This window comes from Coturnix japonica, chromosome 6 (assembly GCF_001577835.2).
Source record: "Coturnix japonica isolate 7356 chromosome 6, Coturnix japonica 2.1, whole genome shotgun sequence".
In the NCBI taxonomy this organism is placed as follows: Eukaryota; Metazoa; Chordata; class Aves; order Galliformes; family Phasianidae; genus Coturnix; species Coturnix japonica.
Genome location: NC_029521.1, coordinates 5,705,765 through 5,731,200, shown reverse-complemented (window position 1 = coordinate 5,731,200; position 25,436 = coordinate 5,705,765). Strand labels below are relative to the sequence as shown.

General features: G+C 43.3%; 1 protein-coding gene across 3 annotated transcripts; it reads right to left on the bottom strand.

Moving 5' to 3' along the window:
- Window positions 1-1,158: 1,158 nt before the first annotated feature.
- A1CF (APOBEC1 complementation factor) lies at window positions 1,159-23,781 on the bottom strand. Of its 3 annotated transcripts, none has more exons than XM_015866206.2 (12): window positions 23,672-23,781; window positions 19,815-19,958; window positions 17,479-17,613; window positions 16,648-16,778; window positions 15,286-15,524; window positions 12,846-13,010; window positions 10,002-10,099; window positions 8,989-9,256; window positions 7,763-7,971; window positions 5,318-5,454; window positions 4,512-4,645; window positions 1,159-3,176 (listed from the first exon to the last, which is right to left on the bottom strand). In XM_015866206.2, the coding sequence occupies exons 2-12, from the start codon at window positions 19,911-19,913 to the stop codon at window positions 3,025-3,027; spliced, it is 1,767 nt and encodes a 588-aa protein (XP_015721692.1). In that variant the 5' UTR covers window positions 19,914-19,958; window positions 23,672-23,781; the 3' UTR covers window positions 1,159-3,024. The 3 variants fall into 3 exon arrangements, with proteins under 3 accessions (XP_015721692.1, XP_015721693.1, XP_015721694.1); XM_015866207.2 differs by having other exon boundaries at window positions 7,763-7,947; XM_015866208.2 differs by lacking the exon at window positions 19,815-19,958.
- Window positions 23,782-25,436: the final 1,655 nt, after the last annotated feature.

Sequence of the window (25,436 nt, the reverse complement as noted above, 5' to 3'; positions counted from 1 at the left end):
CCAGGCTGCTTGTCCCCAACTTGAATGTCATATTTGAGAGTATTTTTCCCAGAATAGGGGAGATGTAGGTACGTGTGTGACTGGGAGATGAGATTATCTATGGGAGCCATGCAAACTCAACAATAAAGCAATCGCTTTCAGACTCCCTGAAGACTCTATCCCATAGGCTTCTAGAAGAGGTTACAGTGGGACATGAAAGATACTTTCCAAGTGGGATGTTTCAGGGTTTATCCAGCTCCAGTAAAGTCTGCTGATTTCTCACCATTTGCTCATAGCTGAAACATATCTGGGACTTATTTGTTGGAGGATGTACATGGTTTTTGGCTCTGTCTTGCTATCCAGTAGGAACCTGTACCTTTACAAATCAGAAATACTGTTTTCATTTCAAGTTAGAATGTGAGTTCCAGTTTTCTTGAAAATCCTCCTTACTCTCTGTAGTGGAAGTGCTGAGTCGTGGCCTGAAGCAGTGACTGAGCACCTGGAGGGAAGGCAGGGCCAACCCAGGGGAGCTCAGGTGTAAGCAATGCAGGTGAATTACTGCAAGGGGTGAAGCCAGGATCAACCTCTTCCCAGACCTCACTGAAAGGCTGGGGGTGGAGCTGAGGCTACTTCTTGTTAGATATCCCCACCTCCCTGGGATCTTCTAAAGGTAAGCAGCTCTTTTCCTTTGTTTCTGTATCTGTGGCTGCTGTGTTTGGGCTTGTTCTCATTTGCTGTAGCCAAAGACCCTGCTATTATCATCCCGTTATAACGTTACACTCTCCAAAATTCATCAGACAACTGTAGAGCAAAGAGGGATTCTGTGTTCTCTGAAAAGCAGGAGGGGAAGTGTTACAGCACAAAAGTGAATCCTGCCATTGCCCTGATTTCAAACAAACGAAAGCAGGACAGCAGGAACATTTAATGAGGTAAAATAACAGAACTGGCAGAGCTGCTGCTCTTGCTAAAGACCAGAATACAGCTGACCTCTTTGTAAGCGTTTAAAGCAATGTCAGACTACTTTGGAGAAATCCTGTTTGGTTTGCTAGGGATGCCTACAGAGTTACATGTTGTATGCTAGCAATAGGTTTTCCTGCACTGTTAAGTGCGCTCTTATTTGCATTGTACAGGATGACTCTTTCAGGTAGAACTTAAGGTATAAAAAAACTGAGGCACTCATAGTGGTTTTAAAAGTTTTAATGAGATTTCAAAGTCCAGTTAATACCCTTTGATTACTCCAGAATTACAGATTTGCTTCACAGAATTTAATCCCAGTTATCATTTTCTCATAATGGATGATCGAGATGCTATTGCCACTTCATTCTCTATAAACATACATGATTTTCCTCCAGTAAATGGATGATGTGATTTTTCTACACTTCATAGTGTTAAAACTCTATACAAACATTGTACTAAGTGTACAAAAATAAGTGCTTCATGCACACGCTTTAATACTGTTTCTTGTCCTTTCCTTTGACATCTTTCTGAACTTATATAAATAACTGAAAAAGCAGACAGAAGTTACTGAACATGAAAAGCAAGAAATGTTTTCTGCCAATCTTAGTATTATTTTTTCTTAGAGACACACGTGTATATATTATTCCTTGGCAGTTTTCTCAAACACAAAGTAGGCAGAAGAGAAAGTAAAGCCACGGTACTAGTAACACTCTTGGTTATTTCAGCCTCTGTGAACGGGATTGTCATTGTCTGCAAATCAAAGTGTGTTGAACAGTAACCACAGAGGGCTGTAATACCTTTTGGACCACCCTAATGAGCTACTTTATAAATAGAAATAGTCTCATAGTGCCGCAAACTATACAGTTTATATAGCTTTGTTCCATTCCTAAGCAAAATCAAATCAGCCCAAGTATGAGAATGCAAAACGCTTGGAGCCTGCTCATCAGCACCTTGCCCCAGACCATCATAGCTGGTACAGCTTTAGGGATGGTATCTAACAGCAGCTTTATCCTGTATCATAAGGCATCGTTATTCCTTCTTCCTATGGCTAAAACAAAGGATAGTTCCCTCCTGCCATAAACCAGAGAGAACTCTCAGCATCCCCGAGGCATATGGACACACCACTTAGCGGAACACAAAGTGCACTGCTGACAGACATGAGCTGCCCCAGTGAAGCCCATTCAGCTGAATTAACTTTTGCAAGAATCACAGTGACTTTGCTTTAACGCATAAAGCAATGTTATCAGCCAGACAGGGCTATTTCTACTCTGTTGGAAAAGCTGCTTGTATTTCATTTTATTTATGTAGCGATGCCTCTTATTACCAGGCAATGGCTGTGCTCTCATGGCCTAATTAAGTAGGGATCTGGCCTGAATAAATAACACTTCTCTGGTCCTCGGCCATAATAGTTGAAGTGTTCCTGTTTTTCACTGAGTATGTCGCTGGATAGGAGGTGGGGGAAGCCCTTATTTGTGGTGTTTTGATTGTAGGTACAGCTGGGAAGTAGCAAAGCCAGAGACAAAACTCTTCCTAATGCTTTTCTCTCGCTTAAAATCAGATTGACATTAAGGAGAGTGCAAAGAAGCTTGTAAGTCTTGGCTCTTTCCTTTGGTTGTTTTCTGCCTAGTTGGAGAAATTCTGGGGTATGCCTGGCTGATGATTTGGGGTGAACAGAGAATAGTCTTGCTGTGTACTGGGGATTGCTGGGACGCCCTCTCCTTCCCTGGTCCCACATCAAAACCTCCAGGGGAAAGGCTGATTTCAGCATGGTTTGTGGCTTGTAAACACACACACAATTGTGTTTATATTCATATGCGTACATACACATATACATATGCACACCTGAGAACCACTGGCTTCCTGGACTGAGATTTTGCTTTCTAATGTGAAATCTGATTTTGAGTAATTTCTTTTAATTCTCCTTTTCCCTTAATGTCCTACTATGAAACTAAAGAACTAACAGAAGGAAACTCTGACTAAAAATTAACTTCGGGCTACAGATTAGATGAAAATCATGAGGGTGTAAGAATTACCAGACTGAGAATTTTCCTACCCACGTCTGATTTAAGGAAACTCACAAAGACGGGGCTAAAATGCTCCATAGCCATCATTGCGTGCAGCAACTGCAAAGGCAGGGTAGGCTTCATATGCTGCATATGTGGCCAGATCCTGTCCCATCGTCACCCCCTGTTTGAGCTGAGTGGCTGTGACTGTTGTGGCAGCGTTAGCGATGGTGTACCCTGTGAGGGGAAACAAAGAAACGTGGATTCATGAAAAGGCATTAAAAAGCCACCATTGCCTGGTGTTATTTTGTTTTTTGATGGGAAGCCTGCTGTCTATAGGAATCTTGTAGGAAGCAACTTCTTAAAGGGAAGAGAGGTGTCCTGCACACAGCTTCCCGCACGTGACAAAGGAAATGAAGCACTGCAGAGAAAACCTGGTCATCTTTCATAGAGAAGACATTGGTACAGAGATATTGGGCAATGCAAGGAGTATGTTGCCTCACTAAAGGTGGTACCTTGGCGGAAAGCATGAGAAATTCATGATGATTTGAATGTTGTAGCTTAAAGTGTATTCTTTCCATTAGCGAAGTGAGGCGCAATTTGGTTGGGAATTAAGAAATATGTTGTTTAAATTATCTGGCACAATCCTAAGAGAAATGAGCTGCTACCTGGGCATGGCCTGAGCTGTGTGGGGCTCCAGTGAGTGCAAGCCAAGCACCGGTGTGTGCTGCTGGCAGATATATTAATGTGTGTCTATTTGTTGAATTTCCAAGACAAATAAATAAGGGTGGATGAAAGAAAAATGAGAGATTATAATTAAGCAATAAGTGGGGACTGGATTCAATAAAGAGCCCATTTGGTTTCCACACTGCGGAAGCTTGCACAAACCCAGACAAATTGATTTTTCTGTGGCTTTTGTGGACTCCTGTGGCAGGAAGACGGATAGATTTTTTTTTTTTAATCCATCCTTGAGACACTCCAAACAATTCAGTAGTACTGACTAATGCATTCCTCATGTGCAGCTTGGCGAATGCTATTCCCACTACATCAGAATATCCATTATGCGGGGGAGCGCAGTGCAATGCCTGCAAGCTGGATTCCTGCTCCTGGCTTATGTTTTTCGTGATTTCCCAAGCTCTTTTGGGTCGTTACAAGAGTTGTTGGGAACAAGCTCCCAACAAACTGGAGCAATAAATCTCCCTGTAGAGGTGGGAGAGAGAAGGAATCAGATCTGGTGTTCATGGCTGTGCCGTTGTTTTGGCAAGTGAAACTTGGTGTGTTGATTCAAAGGGAGCTGGAATGCTAGGGGAGGATGACTGACCATAGATCAGTCAACTTGAGTGGCATTGGCTTGGGCACAGCCACCAGGTCCATAGAGGTGATGCATCACAGATGTGGAAAACATCTGGTCCTGTGTCTTTGGCACTCCAATTGAAGGGAGGCATCTGCAAACCAGAGCATGACCAACTCTGTCCTCAGCAGCTATGTGTGTGTTAATTCCTGACACATATAGGGAATAATGTAGGAAAAATAACACTGTAGGAGACCTCTGCTGTACAGATATTCATATACCTGGAAAAGCTGGTGCTGCAGGAGGTACCTCTGCTCCTTCAGTGGGAATCCCCAGTGTCTGCAGGGTGTACTCTGCAGCGTAGGTTTTGGCTTCATCGATATAGGCGCTGAGCTTGGGAGGTGTGAAGGGATGGCTGTGAACACAACAACCTATTAGCTTGCTTTTGTTTTTTTTTCTCTCTAGGCCTTTCCTTCACAATATTTTAATCCAATCGTAGTTGGCATGATACCACACATCAAATAGAAACGTTGTGTTGTTGTACCAATGCATTAACACTATCTCCCTCCTTGTAGCAGCTTGGCTTATTCACTGAGATTATCAGTCCCGTGTTGATTTTGATCACAGCATCTTTTCAGAGCGTGTTGTCTATTTTCAATCAAAAGAAAATACACCAACCAAACCTGCTGCAGTCTTTTGTTCTCATTAAAATATACCACAAACAATATTTCAGATCAGAAGTGCTTAAGATCATATTTGGAGCCTAATTAGCATCATGTTCCTACCAGCTGTTTTCTTTTTCCTTTGTGGACTATTGTATGTTTCATTTTCCTTCTAATATGCACCCCTTGGTCTGCTAATTTCTAGCTTTCTGTAATTCTTGAACCACCATGAGAAGCCCACTAAGCATGGCAGAAATCATCATTATTATTTTAGCTTATGGATGATTTTCTCCCTAATATCAAACAAAACAAACACAAAGGAGACAAACAAAAAGCCCTGGAAATAGAGACTTGTGCCATTGTATTTTGCAGACAGATGTTGGAATGTGCTTTTTTTAATTCGGAAAACTCAGATAGTTACGTACATGGTGGGGTTCTGGCTGGCAAGGGCAGGGATGGTGATTTTGTACAGGAAAAGCTGTCTCTGGTCTTGGCCAATTGCAGAGTGGAGCTGGTAAACAGGCTGTCCCCAATTATTTTTCTGGCAGATTTCTTCCAAGATCTAGGAGGAAGAAAGGATTTGCTCAGGTTAATTGCTGCACGTCACCTCTTGTCCCAGCTCCAGCCCCTGTGCTGCTCAACCTCCTCCCTGACAGAGGGTTTTCCAGGGTTCTGAGACAGTTTCCTCAGGTCTCAATGTAAAAATAAACAGCAGATAGGATATTACAGCTCACCTTGAAATACAAGATTCATCTAAATGTTCTACACCTTAAAAATGCCTCAATTCTAGAAGCTAATTGTTGCCCCATTAAGTTGGAAGTCATTTTGCTGATTAGCTGCTTCATTTTGCTGTTTCTATTATCTGCACGGTTTTCTCTGAATTCTCCCCAGAAGCTCCATCTATGCATGTCTTTTAATGCTCTGAAAGTACCACAGTTGCTATCTTCACTGCTCTGGTGCCTCCCTCCCTCAATGGGTACAGTGTAAAGAAAGAAGAAAAGGCTGCGTTTCCATCCAATTAATTATTCAGGCTTCAATACATGATTTCTGTTCCTCGTTTGAAAGAGAAATGCTGAATCGCATTGCCCTTGGACTTTAGCACAGCTTATTCCACTGTAATTAGGAATCACTCTCTGGAAATGCTCTTGGTTCTGCTTTGTATTCTTATTTTTAACCCACAGGCTCTCTGTCCCATTTGGGTCTGATGCCACGCCATGTTCCTGTGCTCCCCACCAGCTGTGGGGGTAACTACCAGGCTCAGTGCTCAGCTGAGGAGTTGCTATGTCTCGAGGCTTTTCCTGCTTGAGCAGAAGGTGGGGTCCCCCCAGCCATTTTTCAGTGCCAGAAGGATCTACATCTCAGTGACACAGGAAGGCAATTTGGCACCCCAAAGCAGGATGGAAGATCAAAAGTTCTGATTGTCTATTGAAATAGGAATATCCCCAAGCATGAAGCTGAGAACTGGGTTGGACTCGAGACCCACAGTATCTACAGTCCAAGCCTTCCTGCAGCACACCTTACTTTAAAACTACATTTAAAATGTAAATGTTAATGCTGCTTTACATCTTGTAGCTATAGCTCTGAAGTTTGCTGCTCTGTGCATGTACCTAAGCCAGTTCATCAAATTTCTTGGCTCCAGTGACAATTGTTCCTTGCTGTCCCAAAGTCTCTGTAGGGATATAGCATGAACTTACGTGCATATATGCACCTAGATAATGCACTCCATTATTTTTTCATTGGTGGATGGTCAGCTGAATATGAGCCAGCAGCGTGGCCAAGAAGGCCAATGGCATCCTGGCTTGTGTCAGGAATGGTATGATGAGCAGGACTAGGGAAGTCATTCTGCCCCTATACTCAGCAGGTGAGGCCTCACCTTGTGTATTGTGTTCAGTTTTGGGCACCTCAGTACAGAAAGGACATGGAGGTGCTGGAGCAGGTCCAGAGAAGGCAAGAAGCCTTGAATAATATGGCCTATGAGGAGAGACTGAATGAACTGGGGCTGTTTAGTCTGGGGAAAAGGAGGCTGATGGGAGACCATATTGCACTCTTCCAATATCTGAAAGGTGCTTACAGTGAGAACAGGGCTGGTTTCTTACTGCTGACAGGTGACAGGACAAGATGAAATGGCCTCAAGTTGTGCCAGGGTAAGTTTAGGTTGGATAACAGGAAAATCTTCTTTAAAGAAAGGGTTGTTAAAGAACTGGAATGGGCTGCCCAGGGAGGTGGTTGAGTCGCCATCCCTGGATGTGTTTAAAAACAGTTTGGACGTGGTGCTCAGGGACATGATTTAGTAGAGGGTTGTTAGTTAGAGTAGTATGGTTAAGTCACGGTTGGACTCAATGATCCTTAAGGTGTTTTTCAACCTGAGTGAGTCTGTGATTCTATGATTCCTTCATTGTACTGCATTGGAGTAATAGCACTGTGGCAGCAGAGCTCTATGCAATGCCATGGCCAGTTTGGAAAACAGACGATTCTATTTTTTTCCCAGCAAAGACATTATTATTTTTCTGTTTGCGTGAAATCATTCTTTGTTGAAGTCCCAAGTGATGCATTTTATTTATTGTGTCCATTTTGGGTGAGAATTTCTTTACTCCACAGTGTTTTTAAGGATGGAGAATCATAATTGGATTTCATCTGTTACCCATGGGAGCTCATAAGGATTTCCCTCAAAGGAGAGCAGGAAGTGTCCTCCAGCAAGGCAGATGCACACTGCAGGATGCAAATAGTGCTATTATCTTTTCTTTTTTTTCCATGTATTTAAAGATTTATGAATGGATGTAGTTTTCAATCACCAATGCAAATTCAAACAGGGGCTGTTTTTCTGGTAGCAAGTTAAGCTAAGTTCCCTGGCCTACCTTTCCTGCACATACCTGAGGAGCAAGTTTGATGCCTTGAGGCTTTAGTGTGACGTGGTTCATCGGCGTGAGCTCCATTCCTGGTAAGAGGTCGTAGAGTTTATCCTCTCCCCTCTTTTCTCCTTTGAGCTGGTATCCACGCCCCAGGCCCGTGTACACCAGATAGCCGCGACCTCCCAGTCCTCTAACTCCCGCAGCCCCTACAGGTACATTCATGTAAATTTCTAGGAATGTAAGAAGGCATTAAACTGAATCAAATCACCGGAAAAGTTACCCTGATTGTCCCTGCAATGGAAAAGTTAGGCTCACTAACTTTTGTCTTGGGAAGCTGGAGTTTGGGAAGGAGGTAGGCAGGTGCCCCCAGCAGCCTATTGCTGTGGTTCAGCATCATTGCTGCATCTTCTGCATCTGGACTGGGTGGAGGTGTGACTTGCTGGGGGAACCCTGCTTCCTCTTGACCCAGTTCCATCTCCTCTGCCCTAAGCAGCCAAGGGGAGGTACAACTTTCCACCCAGCTCATGCACAAGTCAGTTTTGTAATCAAGATTTAAGCATCGCTCACTACCCACCAGTATAATTTCACTTTCTTGAGGAACTTGGATAGTTGACATCTACTCCCCTGTATATGAAACAAAGCCTATTTTTCAACCCCCATTACATTTTTGTTTAAGGAACCCTGCTTGGGAGTCTGGGGAGTACAAAAGACTGCAGGGCTGGTGGGCTGGCACCTTAGCACACTGAGATCCCTTTGGCTATGGAGCTGAAGACATCATAACAATTTTAAACTCCCTGGAAAATGCAGCAGCTTTGGGTCAAAAAAATCTAGGACTGGTAAAAGTTTCCTTGTGGGTTTCAGAGTGAAGGGGATCCACCACAAAGGGCACTGCCTGTGGCCGGTTGAGGGAGCTGGCTTTGAAGGGCAAGGAAAGTTGTCTTATTTGGTTTTCCCTGCTGGGGCAAAACCAGGAGGATTCTCAGCTTATTTACCCTGGAAGGAGAGAGATCTGGAAGCTGTTTCAAGCTTGCTCTGGGGAATGGTTATTTTTTCATTCCCTGATTAGTCTGCTGGAATGTGACCATGCCTTTTGGGAAGGACAGAGACTACAAACTCTTTTCTATCCCTCTCTCAAAGGGATGCAGGATCCAGGGCAAGGCCTAAGTCCAGAACTGAACAAGGTAATAGCACCCAAATGCAGGAAGAGTTAGTTTGTTAGAGCTGAGTATTGTCAAGACTGGAGTTACCTCTGATGGATGGGGGCCGGATGATGCTCCTGCTGAGGCCTTTGGTGGCTGGGAAGTGGAGGTTGGGTATGGCTGCATAGGCTTGGGGTGCATAGAACACTGGGGCACCCAAGTACGTGGCAGCGGGGTCGTAGACATGGCCAAAGGCATAGGTATATTCTCCCTGCAGCACAGCTCCTCTGCCACCTGTGCCCCGGGTATATCGAACATAGCTGTCCTTGTCAACAGGTTTGGCTAATGTAACCTCAATGGGGGACCCATCCAGCACCTGCACACCAGAGGAAGCACAAGGGTGAGGCAGCATCCAAAATTCAAGAGGATTATCCTAAGAAGGCAGCTTCCCCAAGTGGTTTATTAATAGAAACGGAAAATAAGGAAAACCACCTGAATCAGAACAAATCTCCCACCCATGGGTGGAAGAAGGCATTGGGTAAATGAATATTCAACCTGTAGAAAGCATCCAGCCCTTGGATGTTGTGAAACCTTTTGAAAAGCCTCCCTTCCCTCCAAAGCAGTATGTAGGTTAGCCAGATTATATGTCCTCCTATGGGGCTCAGCATGAGGTGTTAATCCTGTTCCTAGTAATAAGACCTCTTTGGGAAAAACTCTTGCATTACAGCACTGTGAATTGCATGCAGTGCAAAAAAGCACAGGAAGCTCCTTGCAAGTCTGACTCCAAATTTGGAGCAGATGTTTAAAAGTTGACCTTGTTTGTCCCTCTGCCATTCACGTGCTTCCCTTCCAGTGTTTCTGTTGGCAAATGTGAACTAAGTATGAGAGCACAAGCTGAGAGCACTCGAAACCTTTCTTTTTCTAGATCTTATTTTGGCACTGTTTTGTCTTTTTTTTCCCCCCTCCCCCTCCTCCACACTAAAATCAACCTGTGGAATGAAAAAAGCGAGGACCTTCTAGCTATTTCTTGTAGCTAATGAGGCAGGCAGCTTTGTTTTAGCTGCGTTATATGTATTGTTGTATAAATAGGTCCCACAAATTCACATTTACAACAGTTTTACCTTCCCATTCAAGGCTTTCATAGCATGGACCGCATCTTCTCTTTTGTTAAAGTGCACAAAGGCATAGTCTCTGATTTTCTTTACTCTCTCTACTGCACCTATGGAAAACATTGGAATGTCAGTTGAAAATAGGTGTTTGTGGGAATGTATAGATCAGAATGAGCAATTGAGTTGGGCTGTGAGCCCTTGGATAGCAAAAGCTGACTAAGTCGAAGAGTGTATGGTTTCTTCTTACCTCTTACAATGTATATACCATGGAAAAATGAAGACAGTGATTGTATTATCTCAAGTGAAATAAGATCTGAAGGGCTGAGCAAAGCACCTGGGACATGGTTAGTTACAAGTAATGGCACTGTGTGTGTCGCCATCTCTGTGTTTTCACACACACTTTGTATGTACATACACCCCCAAACATATCTTGGAAATATTGTTAATGGATGCAGAATGACTCTTCTGTTGATTTCTTCCCTTTTAAAGCCGAACCGGTGCACAGGGAAATATGTTATTGCTGCAAGAAAGTGCTCATTTAAATAACTGCAGAAGAGAAAATATTTCTTTGGAGTTTAGAGGGAAGCATCAGGAGCTCCAGGGGGATGAATGAAGTCTGTCCCAGCCCACAGCCAGAGCAGCCTGCATCTCTGCAAAATGGCACCGAGACAGTAAGCAGCCCTTTCTGTCCCCCTGGGATCAAACAGTTATTTTCTAAGCCCAAAATTACAGGCATTGTATGCTGATGCCTTGTTTACAAGTCAAGGTTTTAATTAACTCCCTCGGTTTTGAAAATCCCCCTTCCTCTCCTGAGAGCATGCTGTATTATTGAACCCTGCTTTTAGCATCACCCCACTTCAGCTGTGAGGGCTGGAGACCATTTAACTGAATGGAAAATTTTCCAGGGAAGGGAATTTTTGCCAAGATCTCTAGGGAATGAGGGCAGGGATTTTCAGTGATGCCTGTTTATACAGAAGCCCTTCATCTCTGGATTTGGCACAGATTTAAGGGTTACTTCTAAGGTATTACAACTTGGGATATGTAAGTAGTGTTCCTGGTGGTGTGTGTGGTGATGAGGTGAGGTGACAATTGCTCTGCAATGGGGACCTCTGGATCACAGCTTTTGGTTGGATAGTTTGTTGTTATCCAAACAGCACCCAAATTCCTTGGATCAAATGTGTACATCAGTAGAGTGGTAGTGAAGTGGGACGAAGCAAAGAGGACAGATAACCAAAGCAAAAGGTGAATCACTGCAGCCTCTAGCTGACTTGTTTGATTGTATTCTCAGCCATAACTTCAACTGCGTCTGTTCTCCTCAAAGCTAAGAAACCTACTTCTCTTAGGCAGGCTATTTCCCTTTGAAAGCATGGCACAGCTTTAAGAGCTGGTTACATCCACAAGAAGTAAAGCTGTCCTTAAGAGAACAATACAATTTCCAGAATAAGAAGTAAAATAATTAAGTGACAAAAAGGTGAACTGAAGGAGAAGCAAGTCCTCTGTTGTACTAGTGTCATTCAAAACCCAGGAGGAAAACTCTCTAACTCCAATGTGGTGTTAGATAGTAGCATTCCTTTATTCCTCATGATACATACTGGGCAACTTGACAAGCAAGTGTGCTCTTTCAGAGTTCAGGTTCTACATTTGAACAGTTAAGACATACATATGTAGTACACCGGCATGTTGTACTAATCCCTATTGCTAAACAAACCAAGCTATACCACTAGAATATTTCTCTTAAGAGCAAAGCAGATGACTGTCACCAAAGTTTCGAACAGATATAATTGTTTTTCTGGGGAGTGTGAGCAGTTCAGTGATCAGAAACATAACTGAATAAACAAAGGAGGATATAGTAAAGAGGATGGGATGGCATTTAATTTGGGGGGAACAACTTAGTGGTTACTTTGGGTATTAGCTGGTATCATTAGAAGGACAGAAAAGTCTCAAGGAGATCTCATACTGACTTTGCGCTGCAGCCTACTTAAAATAAAAAATGTACAGAGCAGAAATGAGAAATTAGAGAAGAAAAAAAAAAAAGCTCTGAAGTGTATTTTTAAAAATTAATAGAAGGAAGCTAGCAGGAATGAGATGAAAGGCAATTTTACATTGCCAAGCGTAAGTTACTAATGCCTAATGGACTGTGTGGCTTGGAGAGCTGCAGAAATGTGTTATTTTTACTTTGTTGTTTTTGGGTGGAATTTTCTGAAGCTGGAGTAACTCATAAGTAGAATCTCATTTGAAAGCCAGTGAAGTGAATTTGAAACACTGAAGTGTTCACACAAAAAAGACTTGATTTTCGAAAATCTCAACCTGACAGCATATAAATATATATGTATGTATATATCATGAAGGAATACCTAATTTCCTTCATTAAATCATAGAATCACAGCCTGGTTCCTGTTGAAAGGGACCTTTGAGATCATCTCATTCCAACCTCCTGCTGTAGGCAGGGACACCTCCCTCTATCCCAGGTTGCTCACAGCCCCATCCAGCCTTGAATGCTTCCACTGAGGGGGTATCCACAACTTCTATGGGCAACTTGTTCCAATCTCACCACCTTCACATAAAGATTTTCTTCCTAACATCTGGTGCATCACTTTGGATCTCTTCCATTTGCCAGTTGTCATACAAAGGTTAATAGCGTCGGCAACTGGAAATTTATCAGCCCTTAGTGGAATGACATGATGTGCATGTTGGATAGGAGCATTCAGGCTAAGGACAAGTTTTGTGGCATTACACACCAACATTTTATAGTGGAAAAACTGTTATTCTTGTCTCTTGGCATTTTATGAATGAAAAATTATTTCCATTTGCAGTAGCCATACTTACTTGAGGGCTACTATGTCAGTGAGTTCCTACCTTGTTTGATGTTGTTGAACTCCTTTTCTATGGTCTCTTCAGTGGTAGAGAGCATGAGGTTCCTCACATAGAGGATTTTTACTGATGACATCGTGTCTTCATCCACCTCCACTTCTGGTTCTGCCCAGTCTACAGCAATAGGGTGTCCCCACAGTTGAATCCTTCCTTTAAAGAGATTGACATCATCAGTGCCAGACAGGCTTTGTTCGTCTCACTTCTGCTCACAGACTATTTCATATGCAGTGTGAACAGTAGAGGAGGACGATTCTTTCTAGTGCAAAGTACTGCCTTTTAGTTAACTCATTTCCACTTTCAATGTACTCCCACTAATGCCTTAGATGCTGCAGAAATGCAGCAGCCAGAATTTTTAAAGTGAAAATATGGCGTGACTTGCTAGATCTGCATTCCCTGAGACGTTCTCAAAAGGGAAATACTTTAACAAATATACTTCTCTACTAAAGATCCCTGTTGGCTTCAGCTGTTTAATTCCCTAGATAATTGAAAAGGGATCCAGAAGTCCCAGTGGATGAAGTGAAATAGTGGAAGTAAAGATTTGCAAGTATTTGAAGTTGCATGGGCCAGTACAATTGGGTAAAGTTGCAACAGAAGCAGTAGGAAGAGGGGAAACAAAGATAATGAGGGTATGGAGGAGAAGTGTATGAGTTTTATATACAGGGGACTGAGCTGTTGAGGGGCAGGAAATGAAAAAAGAAAATGAAGAGATAGTTAAAAACTATGTTGTCATCACGCTATCACATTGAGGTCCATCATTTGCATTTAGATACCTAACCCATTAAGTAACTGATTAGCCAATTTGTGATATATAATACATAATGAAAACTTAAGGCTACAGCTTCTCCTCAAAGCCATGTGATGCTGCAATGAGCTTTACTTCCCAGTCCTTTCTGTCTCCTGCAAGGAGACCTTTTTTCCTGCTCCTCTGAAATAGGAGTGCCTGAAATATGGCCACTCCTCAACGCCCAGAGCTGTACATTTGGTATCCTCTGTGGCCTGCTTTTTCTCTGACTATTTTCTTCTTATTTAAGCAGGAGACAACATTTTCATAAATAGCATTTTACTTCTTGAGTTTTATACCTCTTCTGCATGCTCCCTCAGAAAGAAGAGAGTTTCAAAGTCAAAGAAATAAACTGATAATTACATTCTATTTCATGTTCATCGAATGCATCAGCTGGAGACACATTCAGTCCTGGCTTGAAACCTTTTCCAAGTTCCTCCCATATGTTTGCAACATCAGAAGACTCTGGCTCCTGCTCAGGACTTTGAAATTCTACAGACTGTTTACCAAAATGTCCCTAAATTGGAAATCACTAGCACGCTGCACAGGGCTGTTCAGGGCTACATGCTCATTCCCATCTGTTTCACCGTCTCTGCTCAGGATTTCAAGTGTTTTGCTCCCTCAATGCTGCCATTGGTAGAGAGGCCTGTGCTTGCTCCTTCCTTCCTTCTCAATATAGAATCCATGAAAAAGCTGTGCTGAAGCAAAAGCTAACAGAAAGCATTCTTCTAACTAGGAGCACGTTAATATGATGCAGAAAGCCCAGAATACAAAGAGTCAATGTGAGATATCCCTCTATAGCTAATACACAATAACACTTGAAATCCTGCTCATTTTTTGACAACAAGATGACTTAAATGACATGATTTTAATGGACCATCAAATAGAAAGAACGAAAGATTGGTGAGCTTGTTGAGAGAGGGACAAGTCTCAAAGCAGAAGGTTTATTTAATTCTTTTATCAGCAAGTGTACTGGCTTTGACAAAGCAGTACTAGAGCTACTGAGCAACCAAAAGCGTGAGAAAAAAAGCCAACAGTGAAATCAATGCAAATGCAATTGTTTCCTTTGTTTATCACCTATCAATCCTCTCTCTGCTTCACAACAGCCCCAACACTAAATGATATAGAATTATTATTGATATTATTTGTATTCTAGAGCAATTCCTCTTTTGAGTTTTCTTTCCCTGATGGAAAATAATAGTTTTCAGGAGCATTCTCAGTATATTGCCAAAGCTGAATATGTTCCTAGATCCTTCCCCAAGTGATGCTTCCCAAATGATTGTGGATGTTTTATTTGGAAACTAGGGTAAACACAAGATAATATATATCCTATAACACGGCTGTATGGATACACACAGCCAGATCCATCCAGCTGTATTTTAACCATTTCAGCTTCCAAAATACCAAATGAGGTGCCTGGCTAATGAGCATGGCAGCAAATCAGGGTCTGCAGAGTCACCACACCCCAGAGTCAGGGCATCTCCATCTGCCAGCCTGGTTAAAATGAATCACTGGCGGCCAAGATGAGAAACCAAGCAGCGTTTGCTTCCTCGGATACATAGCTGGAGATTTCTGTACTGCAAGGTGTACACATGCATCTGCTAAGCTGAAGCTGCCCCTATGATCCTCACCGTCCATACAAACCTGGGAGCAATTTTCGCCTGGCCATTGCTGCTGCCCGGTGGCTTTCATATTCCACAAAAGCAAAACCCCTGTTTTTGGTTTTGTCAGCCGCACTGGGGTAGACGATTACATCCACAACTCCGTCTGTCACTTTCTTCATCTCTGCTAAGATTTCCTCTCTTTTCTTCGTTTTGGGGATCCCCCCCACAAACAGACGGCAGTTGTCCACACTGGCACAGACTCCGAGTAGACGCCCATTCCTGTGGATAAATGACATTGCTGGCTAATCAGGAGCACTTCAAGAGAGGGGAAAAAAAAACCTCCTTATTGTCTCAAAACAGAAGGCATTTAGATTAGCACACTTCTGATGAGCACACTCTATTTCAGAGTTTACTGATACCCATTGCTGTGCAGACCGCAAGGGAATATTTACTTATGGGCACTTTGTTCACCACTTTGTGCTCCAAGTACCTCCTGCAGGTCTTGAGAAGTTAAAAACTTTGAATTTAACTTCTTCAGAAGAGTCTTAGGAACAAATGGAATAAGAGGAGGAGGTAGAAGTGGCTGAAGTCTGATAATTCAGACTCTCCAGCCTCTGATAAATATCTTATTTCCATGCTCCCTTTTGTGCCTTGCAACTCGCTCATCCTTAGCGCTGCTAGTAAAGCAAACACAATCATAATTTAGAACAAATAAAATGGGAACCTTAAAATTGGTTGATCTCCAAATGCCTCTAAGCAGAGACATCTACTCATCCCACTTCAAACTGGAAAAAAAAATTAACTGGGGAAGAAATCAAAACAAAACATATTGATAGACCCATATGTTGTTGATTTCTGTGTGGTTTTGTTCCCCGTTTTTAGTCACAAACAGGAGGGATTTTTCTGTTTCCACCTATTAGGAAATGTCACATTTGGCAATTGGTTTTTATCATATTTTGTCTCCCTTTCTTTCCTTTCTTTCCTTCCTTTCCTTTCTTTTCTTTCTTTCTTTTCTTTCCTTTCTTTCCTTTCTTCTTTCCTTTATTGCTCTTTCTCCCTGGACATATCTGCAGTACACCATGAATAGGAATATATCAGCAAAAGCCCAGATGGATACATAACAGCCATGGCTCAACATCTGTTAATTTGATCCAAAGCAAAGTATTTTTTTCCAGTGTTTGAGTAGAATTTTTATTTAGTTTATCTGTAAGGAAGAAATTTCCTGCAAAAGGTTTTGAGACTGAGTGCTATATGCTGCCTTTGGACTACAGCATGATGCAGTGACTGCACATGCAAAGAAACAATGACTTCCTACAAAGTTTAGGTAACTAAAGAAGCTTCCTTTAGGCTGTAGGGAGAAAATATGATTTAAAGTTGATGCAGAAGTGTTTGCCACACTTACCTAATTTCATAATTATTGAGTTGCTTTATTGCATTCCTTGCCTCCTGTTTATTCGAGAAGGTTACAAATGCATAGCCCCTATTGTTGCCATTGAAGTCCATCATCATTCTCATTTCATAGATTTTGCCAATCTGCAAATCAAAAGAAAAGTCATTCCTAAAGAGGTGCTTGCCAGAAAGGTGGGAGGTGTTTCAACAAGACTAGATACTTCCTTGACTATATCTTGCCAGAACTTTTTGGATACTTCTGTCTACAGATAATCATCTATATAATAATGAATGATTAATATGATGAGTAACAATTCTACTTTCTTGCCTTTTTCTGATAAATTAAAACATTCATAAATAAAGGCAGAAAGTATATAAGTGAGAAGAGCTGTGGGAGGGAGGAGTTAAGAAGGAGTTTGGCGTTGACCCCAGCAGCCCCAGGATTTCTGTTCTTTCCCCATCTAGTTTTGAGATATAGTAGAGAAATCAGGTTAAAAAAAGGGCCAGAAACTGTAAGGCTGAGGTGCAACAATAAGATTGCATGGCCATTGCTGTCTGAATGGTATCACCTGCTCAGGATTGTGTGCAGCAGTTGGACGGGTGTGTCCATTCCCTAGGTGGAGGGAGGCATAAACGAATTTAGGGGGAACAGCCTCCCTCAAACTCTAAGCAGGAGCAACTCTAGTGTTAGATCAGCCCTGCTCATGGTGAGAAGGCACCGTGGCAGGAGGTCAGAAGGACTTCCACTAAGCCAAGGGCAGGCTAGGACTGATGGCTTGTAGTTGAGGCTGGAAAGGCAGAGCTGAGCATCTCTGCTCAGTAACTACTTGCTAAAAAGTCTTACTTTTTCACACAGGGGTATAAGTTCATCCTCAAAAAGGTCTCGAGGCAGTTTTCCAATGAAGATTTCACACCCCCTCTCTGGCGGAGGGCCGTCCCAGCCAGGGGGTGGGCCACCGTATTTCCTCTGCCCATTTTCCTACCATGGAAAAAAGAAAAAGAATTGTTTAAATGCGGACTTCAAACATGGAGATGATCAACCCCTAATGAGGAATGAAATTCATCACACACTCTGTTAAGAGTGCTTGAAGCAAACACTCTCCTTCCTCTCAAGAAGCAACCTTCATGGAGTCAATAAAAGAGAACACAAGTGTGCATTGGCTGTCCCACTGTCACATCTGTGCCTCGAGTACCCAAAGTCACTGTGCTGGTGAGGGATCTGATTTGTACCTAGCTGAGTTTTTCTAAGAAACATGCATCAGTACCTTGAGTGAGAGATTGCTGTCACAACTCAGATGTCTGAAGTGAAGACAAAAAGCTTTTTGGACAGTGCTGGGGCAAAGGAGACACCTGGCTAGCCAGGAATTTCTTTATGCAAGGAGCAGGTCTTGGCACCCAAAAATACCCGAAGACATGACAAGCCAGTATTTTCACTTAGTCTACATTTGTCCTAGGCTAGTGTCTCTGTTATACTCTCCTATTTTAAACCAGTTTTCCTGTACTTTTTGTTCTCCTCTTTTCCTTCATTTCTGCACTTTCTTTTTCTTTCTTTCTGTCCCCCTTTCTCTATTCCTTTCCTCCTTCCTCCTGTCTTTTCCCCTTCTCTCCTTCCCACACCTGCTCTCCTCCTGCAGTGATGCCTTGTGCCTGGAGGGCTAGCACTGTGGTCTATAACCAGCCCTAAATTATCCATGCTCATTTCTGTTTTGCAAATAGGTCCAGCATATTGATGGAGCTATTTGAAATTACAAACAAATTCTCAAAGCAAAACAAATGAGAAGATGATGATGTTTATGGCTATTTCTCTGAACTCAGTTTACTGAACTGAGCACAGGGCTGGCGCGGGATGTTCTGTCTCTTGAGCCATTTGTTAGAAGTGGCAGTTGTATATTTTGTTATGATCGACTGTGCTCTTCACTGACAGGTTGGCTGGAAGGAGCTCTTGGTCATCTAAATACTCATCGGTAACAATCTGAAAAGGGCTGTGTAATTTTAGCATCCCGTTTTAAGCTGAGTGAGAGACAAATGGTTAACATGTTTCATATTGCCAAAATATGTGGGATCTTATGTGCTAGGAGAGAAAGAAGAAGTCTATTCTCAGTCCACAGTGGCTTCATTTGTGGCTTCAAGGCAGCATCTCACCAAACTCATCTTGGTGAGGTCTTAGAAGGAAAGGAGAATTTCACTGTTCCCTCTGTGAAGGTATGGGATCCTGGGATATACTGAGGACAAAGGTATTTGGCTACGATAGCAGGGCAGGAAACAAATGCCAAAGAGAAGCAGAAATGAATAAACAAACAAACAAACAAATAAATAAAAGTTATGTTTGAAAGAAAGGGAAGAGGGAGGAAGAAAGAAGAAGGTTCTGAGAGGGTGAGTAGGCAGAAATCTGATCTGTGGTTTAGGACTGAGCGCAGCAATCCCAGCTGTCAGCCTGGTCTTAGGGCATGCATAGGATGAAGGGTTTCCCAGGAGTCTCAGCTTTTGCTTTGGGTTTTTGTGCCATCTAGTGCTATGCAAACTGAGGCCAAGTTCATGGCAATCACCAGCCTAAAATTTACCATTTTCAGTTACTTCTTCCAGGATGCAAGGTCAGTCATTTTACTACCAAATGCTTTTGTAAAACGAATTTGCTTTGGTCATGCTGACTAAGGAAGGCTTCTTGAAATGACTTTGAAGGACCATCCTCCATGTGCTATAACGAGAGGAGGCTTTGTGCTTAGAGACCCTGAAGGCCATTCTGAGTGCCAGCCTTTGGCTTCGGGCAGGTAAGGCGCCTGTACTTTTATACATGCAAAGGTAGATCTGGGGCTCACACACTGGACTTACCATGACCAAATCTAGACCCAGGCTCTCCGGAATCTTTGCTTAGCAGGTTTGCTTTGATCCACTGACACTGCAGACACAGCATGTAGACAGCTATACCAACCACTCCCAAAACATGGCTGTGCTCCATTGTTATTTCACCCCTAAAATAGTTTGTCAGGAGGAATCCAATGCTGCTGCATAAAAGACAGCCCCTATTATACACAGCTCTGTGTAATATGTGTATTAGAGAAAGGCAGAGACAGAGGAAGAAGCAAGGAATGCTTCATATGTGCAGATTCACTGTGCAAACCCCTGGTGCTTCATGATGAAACCAGACACTGCACATGGAAGGATGTGACTGTGAGTTCCTACCTGGATCAAATTATATCCTGTTCGCTGAATTAATGCACGGAGGGCGGCTTCTTTCTGTGTGCCGGTCAATCCATCCCCGGATTTGTGATTTGATTCCATTGTGAGTGATTATCAGCAAAAAATCAGGTTAATTAGGGGTGCTCACTGCAATCAAATTTAAGATAAATTAAATAGATTACTATGGCTAGGAGGAGAAAGTCCGCTCTCCTGAGAAAGCTAAAAGGATAATTCTTCCTAAGTCAGTCAGTTTGAAATAAAACTAAAAAGAAAACCAACTACAGACCATGTAATAAGGAAAAATATCCCCTTCTTCCCCAGTGCATGAAAATAAACAGCATTTAAACCCACAAACAGATTTTGTCCAGTGAGACTGCACACATGTGTGTATGGAGGGAAACGAGTGCAGGGTGCTTGCCCTTATTTTAACCACATGTCAGTGTGTTCTCCATGCCACAGCACCTTTCTGGTGCAGGAAAGGAGTCTGTTACAAGCCATGCCCAGTGCTCTGTGATACGTGTGAGATATGGGATCAGATGTGGCCTGTTTTTGAAAACTCAGGAACACGGGAGTGCTCAGACCTGTATCTAGGTTCAAGGTGGAGACAACCGTGTGTTCAGATGTTTTGATTCAGAACTGCAGATTTAAATCATATCTAATTGAAGATTTTTGTTTTGAAGTTTATTTTTTGGGGCCATAAGTACCATAAAGCTGAAATCTGCAATTGAATTGGGCCACACGTGCTGGCACGGGGATTTCTGAGAACTCACAGCTTACAATTTCAGGTGGCACTGAAGGGTGAGCTTTGAGTGTATGCAAGCATCATGGGTCTGCAGATGTAGTGCTCAGCTCGAGGACATCTGCTGAATGACAGATTTTGGAGCTATTTATTCTTGGGTTCATGGGTTGCTTGGTCTCTGTTTTTGCCCTGTTCCAATCATCTCTGGTGTTTTAATTAGTACCAGTGTGCAGGTGCTGGGAGCTGGGCTGCATCTGCACCACACAATAGCTGTCTACCATCTCTAATTGCAAAATGAATGTTCTCCACAGCAACTGGAATCTGATTATTGTTTTATCTTTCATAGAATCAAGACCATATTTAACTGTGTTTGATTTTTTTTTCATGTTGTTCAGATTAGAAGGGCTACCTTAACACCTAGGAAAACACAGTGAGCATAGGGACTCAACCATGACCCCATTGCACCTTTGCTTTTGTCAAGAGCAGCACCGAACCCCTCTGATGCTCACAGTTCCCATGCCTGCTGACTGCTGCGGAGCTGGGTTTGGCATGGCACAAGGCATGGCTTCCTCTGGTACTAAGGCCAAGCAAAGTCACTGGTACATCTCTCCACCATGCTGGGAAATTAACAGCCAAGTCTTTGTGGGTTTCCATAACAGCTGAGGTTCTCAGTTCTGTCTCAAGCAGCATCCTAGGTAGATGGGCAGCCTCAGAGCATTTTCTCTTGCTCCTGAATGGCTTGGCTGGCTGCTCCAAATGCATTTGCCTGTGGTACCTTAGGTGCCATGCAAGTCCACACCTGTCATCTGAGTAGGCATGTCATATCCATCCTAAACCTTGACACCATTTCCAGCAACATTCAGTCCAGGGTATGGTTTCTTGTTGAGTAGAGAAAGCAAGACATAGTGATGAATGAGAATAACACATCTCCTGGTTGATACGTCTGTATCAGGAGCAATATTCCTCTTGAACTTCTGCCTGAGTTGGTAAGACCAGACAATCGCTTCTTGTTAGGCATCCTGTAGATTTTAGCCTATTTGAGAGCAGCATGTCTAGACAGCTGTGTACTCCAGTAGAGAGGAACTGAGCAATCCCAGTTTAAAGTCTGAGAGGAGCATAGGAGCTGTGGTTGCATGATGCTATGAGTTTAGGGCTAGGATCTGCCCACAGCTGACCCAGTGCACCCTCCCATCCTTTATCTTAGAAGGATTGCAACCATTTTCCCTTATTGCAGCCCACTGTGGTGGGCACAAGGAGAGCTGCTTTCACAGGACAGAGGAAACAAGATTATTCTCTGCTCCATTAATCAGTTAGCAAATCTGCCCTGGCAGGAGAAACACTCCCCATTCATGGCTGCTCCTAGGAAGTGTAAATGCAGCAAATTAAGACAATATTTTTAGCATTATTTAACAAAAAACATGAAATTGAGTTAACTGTTCTAGAATTCAATCATTTCCAGGGGCTCAACTCTTAGAACAATGGCTGCTAATAATGACAAAATGCACTTTTTTGTGTACCAATGCCCTTTATCAATGAGAAACAAACTCATCACAGTGTAGCTTGCATCCCTACAAGCACTTCTATGCATCGTTTCCTGGCCAGCCAAGTCATTCAGACTTCGTCCCTCTGTCCATCTGTCCCTGCAGCGGAGGAAAGATTGGACCCTGCTCTGCCCAGCGCCCACTTGCAGCCCTTCTCAGAAACCTGGTTACTGTTTCCATGAATGAGATAACAAAACCCTGTTTATCCTGTGCCAATCGATGAGCCTTCTTGTTTGAGTGTATCAAGCCGCTTGGATACATCCAGCAAAGGCTGTCCTACAACAGTTAACCCTATGCAGACAGTGGATGACAGCCCTTGGAAATGAGTACATTCACCACTCACCCCTAATAACCAAGTATGTGGTTACTGCAAAAAACATTCTGTTTAGGTTTTCATCTTCCTTCATTTTACAGTCTCCCTCGGGGCTCCAAGCAATCTTCCCATATATATATATCCATATATATATATATCATATATATATCCATATATATGATATCCATGTTCTTCATCAAATCAACTGCTTAAAGTTTCCTGGGCAGCTTTGAGATGCACCAGCTCTGTTTGTGCCAGACATGTTACAGGACAGAGTCCAATTAAGCAACAAGGGTGAAATCCCTCTTCTCTCCAGGGAGGAGGTTTTTTCCAGGTTATCTTACAGAAAAATTAGGATTTTTTTTAGGTATCTAAAAGCAAATGGTACAAATTCCCTAGGTGCAGTGTGCCCTGGGGGTATGGAAAAGCATTGGCCACTTACACTGTTTTCAGTATGCAAGTCTTGGGATTAAAAATTGCCATTAATATTGCTTCAGAAGGTGACTGCTCTCTTGGGAACAGCTGCATTACTAATTGCACGTGGTACACCCCAAAAAGACAATCAGAGAAGGTGGTTGATACTGAGCCTGGCCTCCTTCCTCACCCCATTAGACTTGCAACACCACCATGTGTCAGATGCTTTGCAGCCAGCCTCCTCCTGCACCCGCCTCTGCCTCCTCTTTCACCAAGGAAAACAGCAGGAGGGAAGCATCAAGAAGTGGGCAGAAAGCCAGATATTTGGAAGAGATGAGTGAAAACTGAGAGTTTTAGGAGCAGCAATCACGTTTGAAAATGAGACTGATCTTCTGCAAAGGGAATGAGGGATAAGAAGACAGCAAGTCTGATGCAGCGGTTTCTAATGATCAGTCCTGGAAGCTGCTGAAGTGCAACATATCAAGATGGAATTAGTGCAGGGAAGATCCCTCCTCCCCCTAGCCTGGTCTGGCTTCATTTTTTAGCACCCATAGGCTATGAGCATGAGGAAAGTGCAAAGAAGAAGCTGTAGGGATGATGCCAAACATCTTTATCTGCTTATTTAAGTGTTCAGGCGGATGCTACAGGGGCAAGCATGGGGACTGCAGGGCACTCCAGTCCTGCCCCATTGGTGGCTTGCACCCCATGGTGGGGAAAGGAGCACGGTGCAGCCTTCCCATCCCCACCCCAGGTGCAGGAGACCAGCCAAAAGACCCTTCCATGGTTGGCTCTCTGAGCCCTCTCCTTGTACCCCAAACCTCACGGCAGGATAATCCCGAGGGCAGCAGCCTACCTGAGCAATCTGGGAGATCACCGCTCAGGAATAGCTCTCCTTGATTATGGGGAGTTTGCGACGTGTCACTCCGGCTATTCCCCAATCGTCATATCAAACTCCAAAGGTTCAGTGGCCCCAGGCTGGTTTACAGTCCCTGCAGGTTAAACGTTAACCTGCTCTATCTCCCAGCTCCCCACAGGCCTTTGACCAGATAGTTGGGTCACCACCACTCAGACAGCACCTATGCAGGCTGATTTTTGTAAATAAATAGACAGGACCGCAGTCAGATCATGGCTTAGGGGCAGGTGTGGAGGCCAGGCCCTTCTATTGCTTATGCATTCTGTGCCAACTCATTCCCATTGCTGCTGCTCACTGCAGAGCTCTGGTGGGAAGGGGCAGGGTGCAGCACACAGGGAAGGACTGGCTGCCTAAAGGAAGGCCAGCCAGCTTCACCACAGGTCTACACGTGAGCTGCAAGGTGGCAGAGCTCCTTGTGAAAGCTGCCATTCTCCTACTCCCGAGATTTTGCTGGGTTTGGAAAAGTGCCACAGTGCTGTTTGTCCAGCCGTAAAAGCATGAAGTATTCCTGTGTGGTGGGGAGATGTCAGGGCGCTGCTCAGCCCAACAGCATGTGTACCTCAGCCGTGGTCCAAGTGAGGCACTGGTGTGCTAACCCATTTCTTGGCCTAAAAATGAGGCTGCTCCCAAACTCTGTCTGCCCTCTATTACCCAACTGTGTGCTGAATTCAGTGGTATTATGTGAGCAGAACTGGAAAGTGCAATATCTATAGTTGTGTCTGAGAAGTTTGATGTCCCATCAAAGCAATCATCCCAAATTTGGGATCCTGCTCTGGGAACAGTTTTCTCTCCATGTGTTTTCTCAATGATGAGCTTTTCCAAGGCAAAAAACAACAATAACAACAATAACAAAAACAACTCATGCAGCCACAAGTAACTGTGACAGCATTACTAGGGAGGAAAAACCATCTGCTTGTTAAGAAGAATGCAAACAACAAATGGTGTTATATATGTAAATAAATAGAAGAGTTTGGGATGAAAATCTGATCATTGAGCCCCATTTTTGGTAAAAACTGTCCGTGCTCCCACTGGTTTGACCCACAGGGATGGGGAAAGCGTGACAAACATGTATGAGTGCAGGCAGATTACATGCAGCCACTCAGATGCTAAAGGAGGTGGGATTTTAACTTGAATTTTTGGAAGGCCCTGAGGGTGTGTGGGAAGGACAGCTGTGATGCTTTTCTCCTCTCTCTAGGGCAGACTTTGCTCAGAAGAATAGATGTGATCTGTTTATGCTTTTTTCGAAAGACTCTCAAGACGTAGTTGAGAAACCCCAAGAGTAGTTAGACATAATTGCTTCCTTTTCCATAATCACTGTGGATTGCTAGTTTGAGGGCTTCCCATGGTTTGCCAGGTGGAATTAAGTAAAAGCACTTCCAGCTCAAGAAAAATGACACTTGAGCAAACATCATCCCTTGGTGTTAATTACTTGTTGCCATCAAAATCCTAAATTAAGCCCAATCTTCAGCTACCCCTTGAAGTGCTTCAAGAAATTTCCTGGGATGCCCAGCAAGAGGTTAATGGCAAATCTCCACTGCTGAGTCCTGCTGGCTGTGGTTGAAATCAGAAGCTTCCCATTAGCATAGTAATGAAGCCATTAAAAATATCTTTGATTTCAGAAGGAGCAGGGTGCTCTACCCGGGATCTATCAGGGAGTCACTTGTTGGTCTCCACTCACTCAGGTTTTGTAGTAGGGAAGATATTA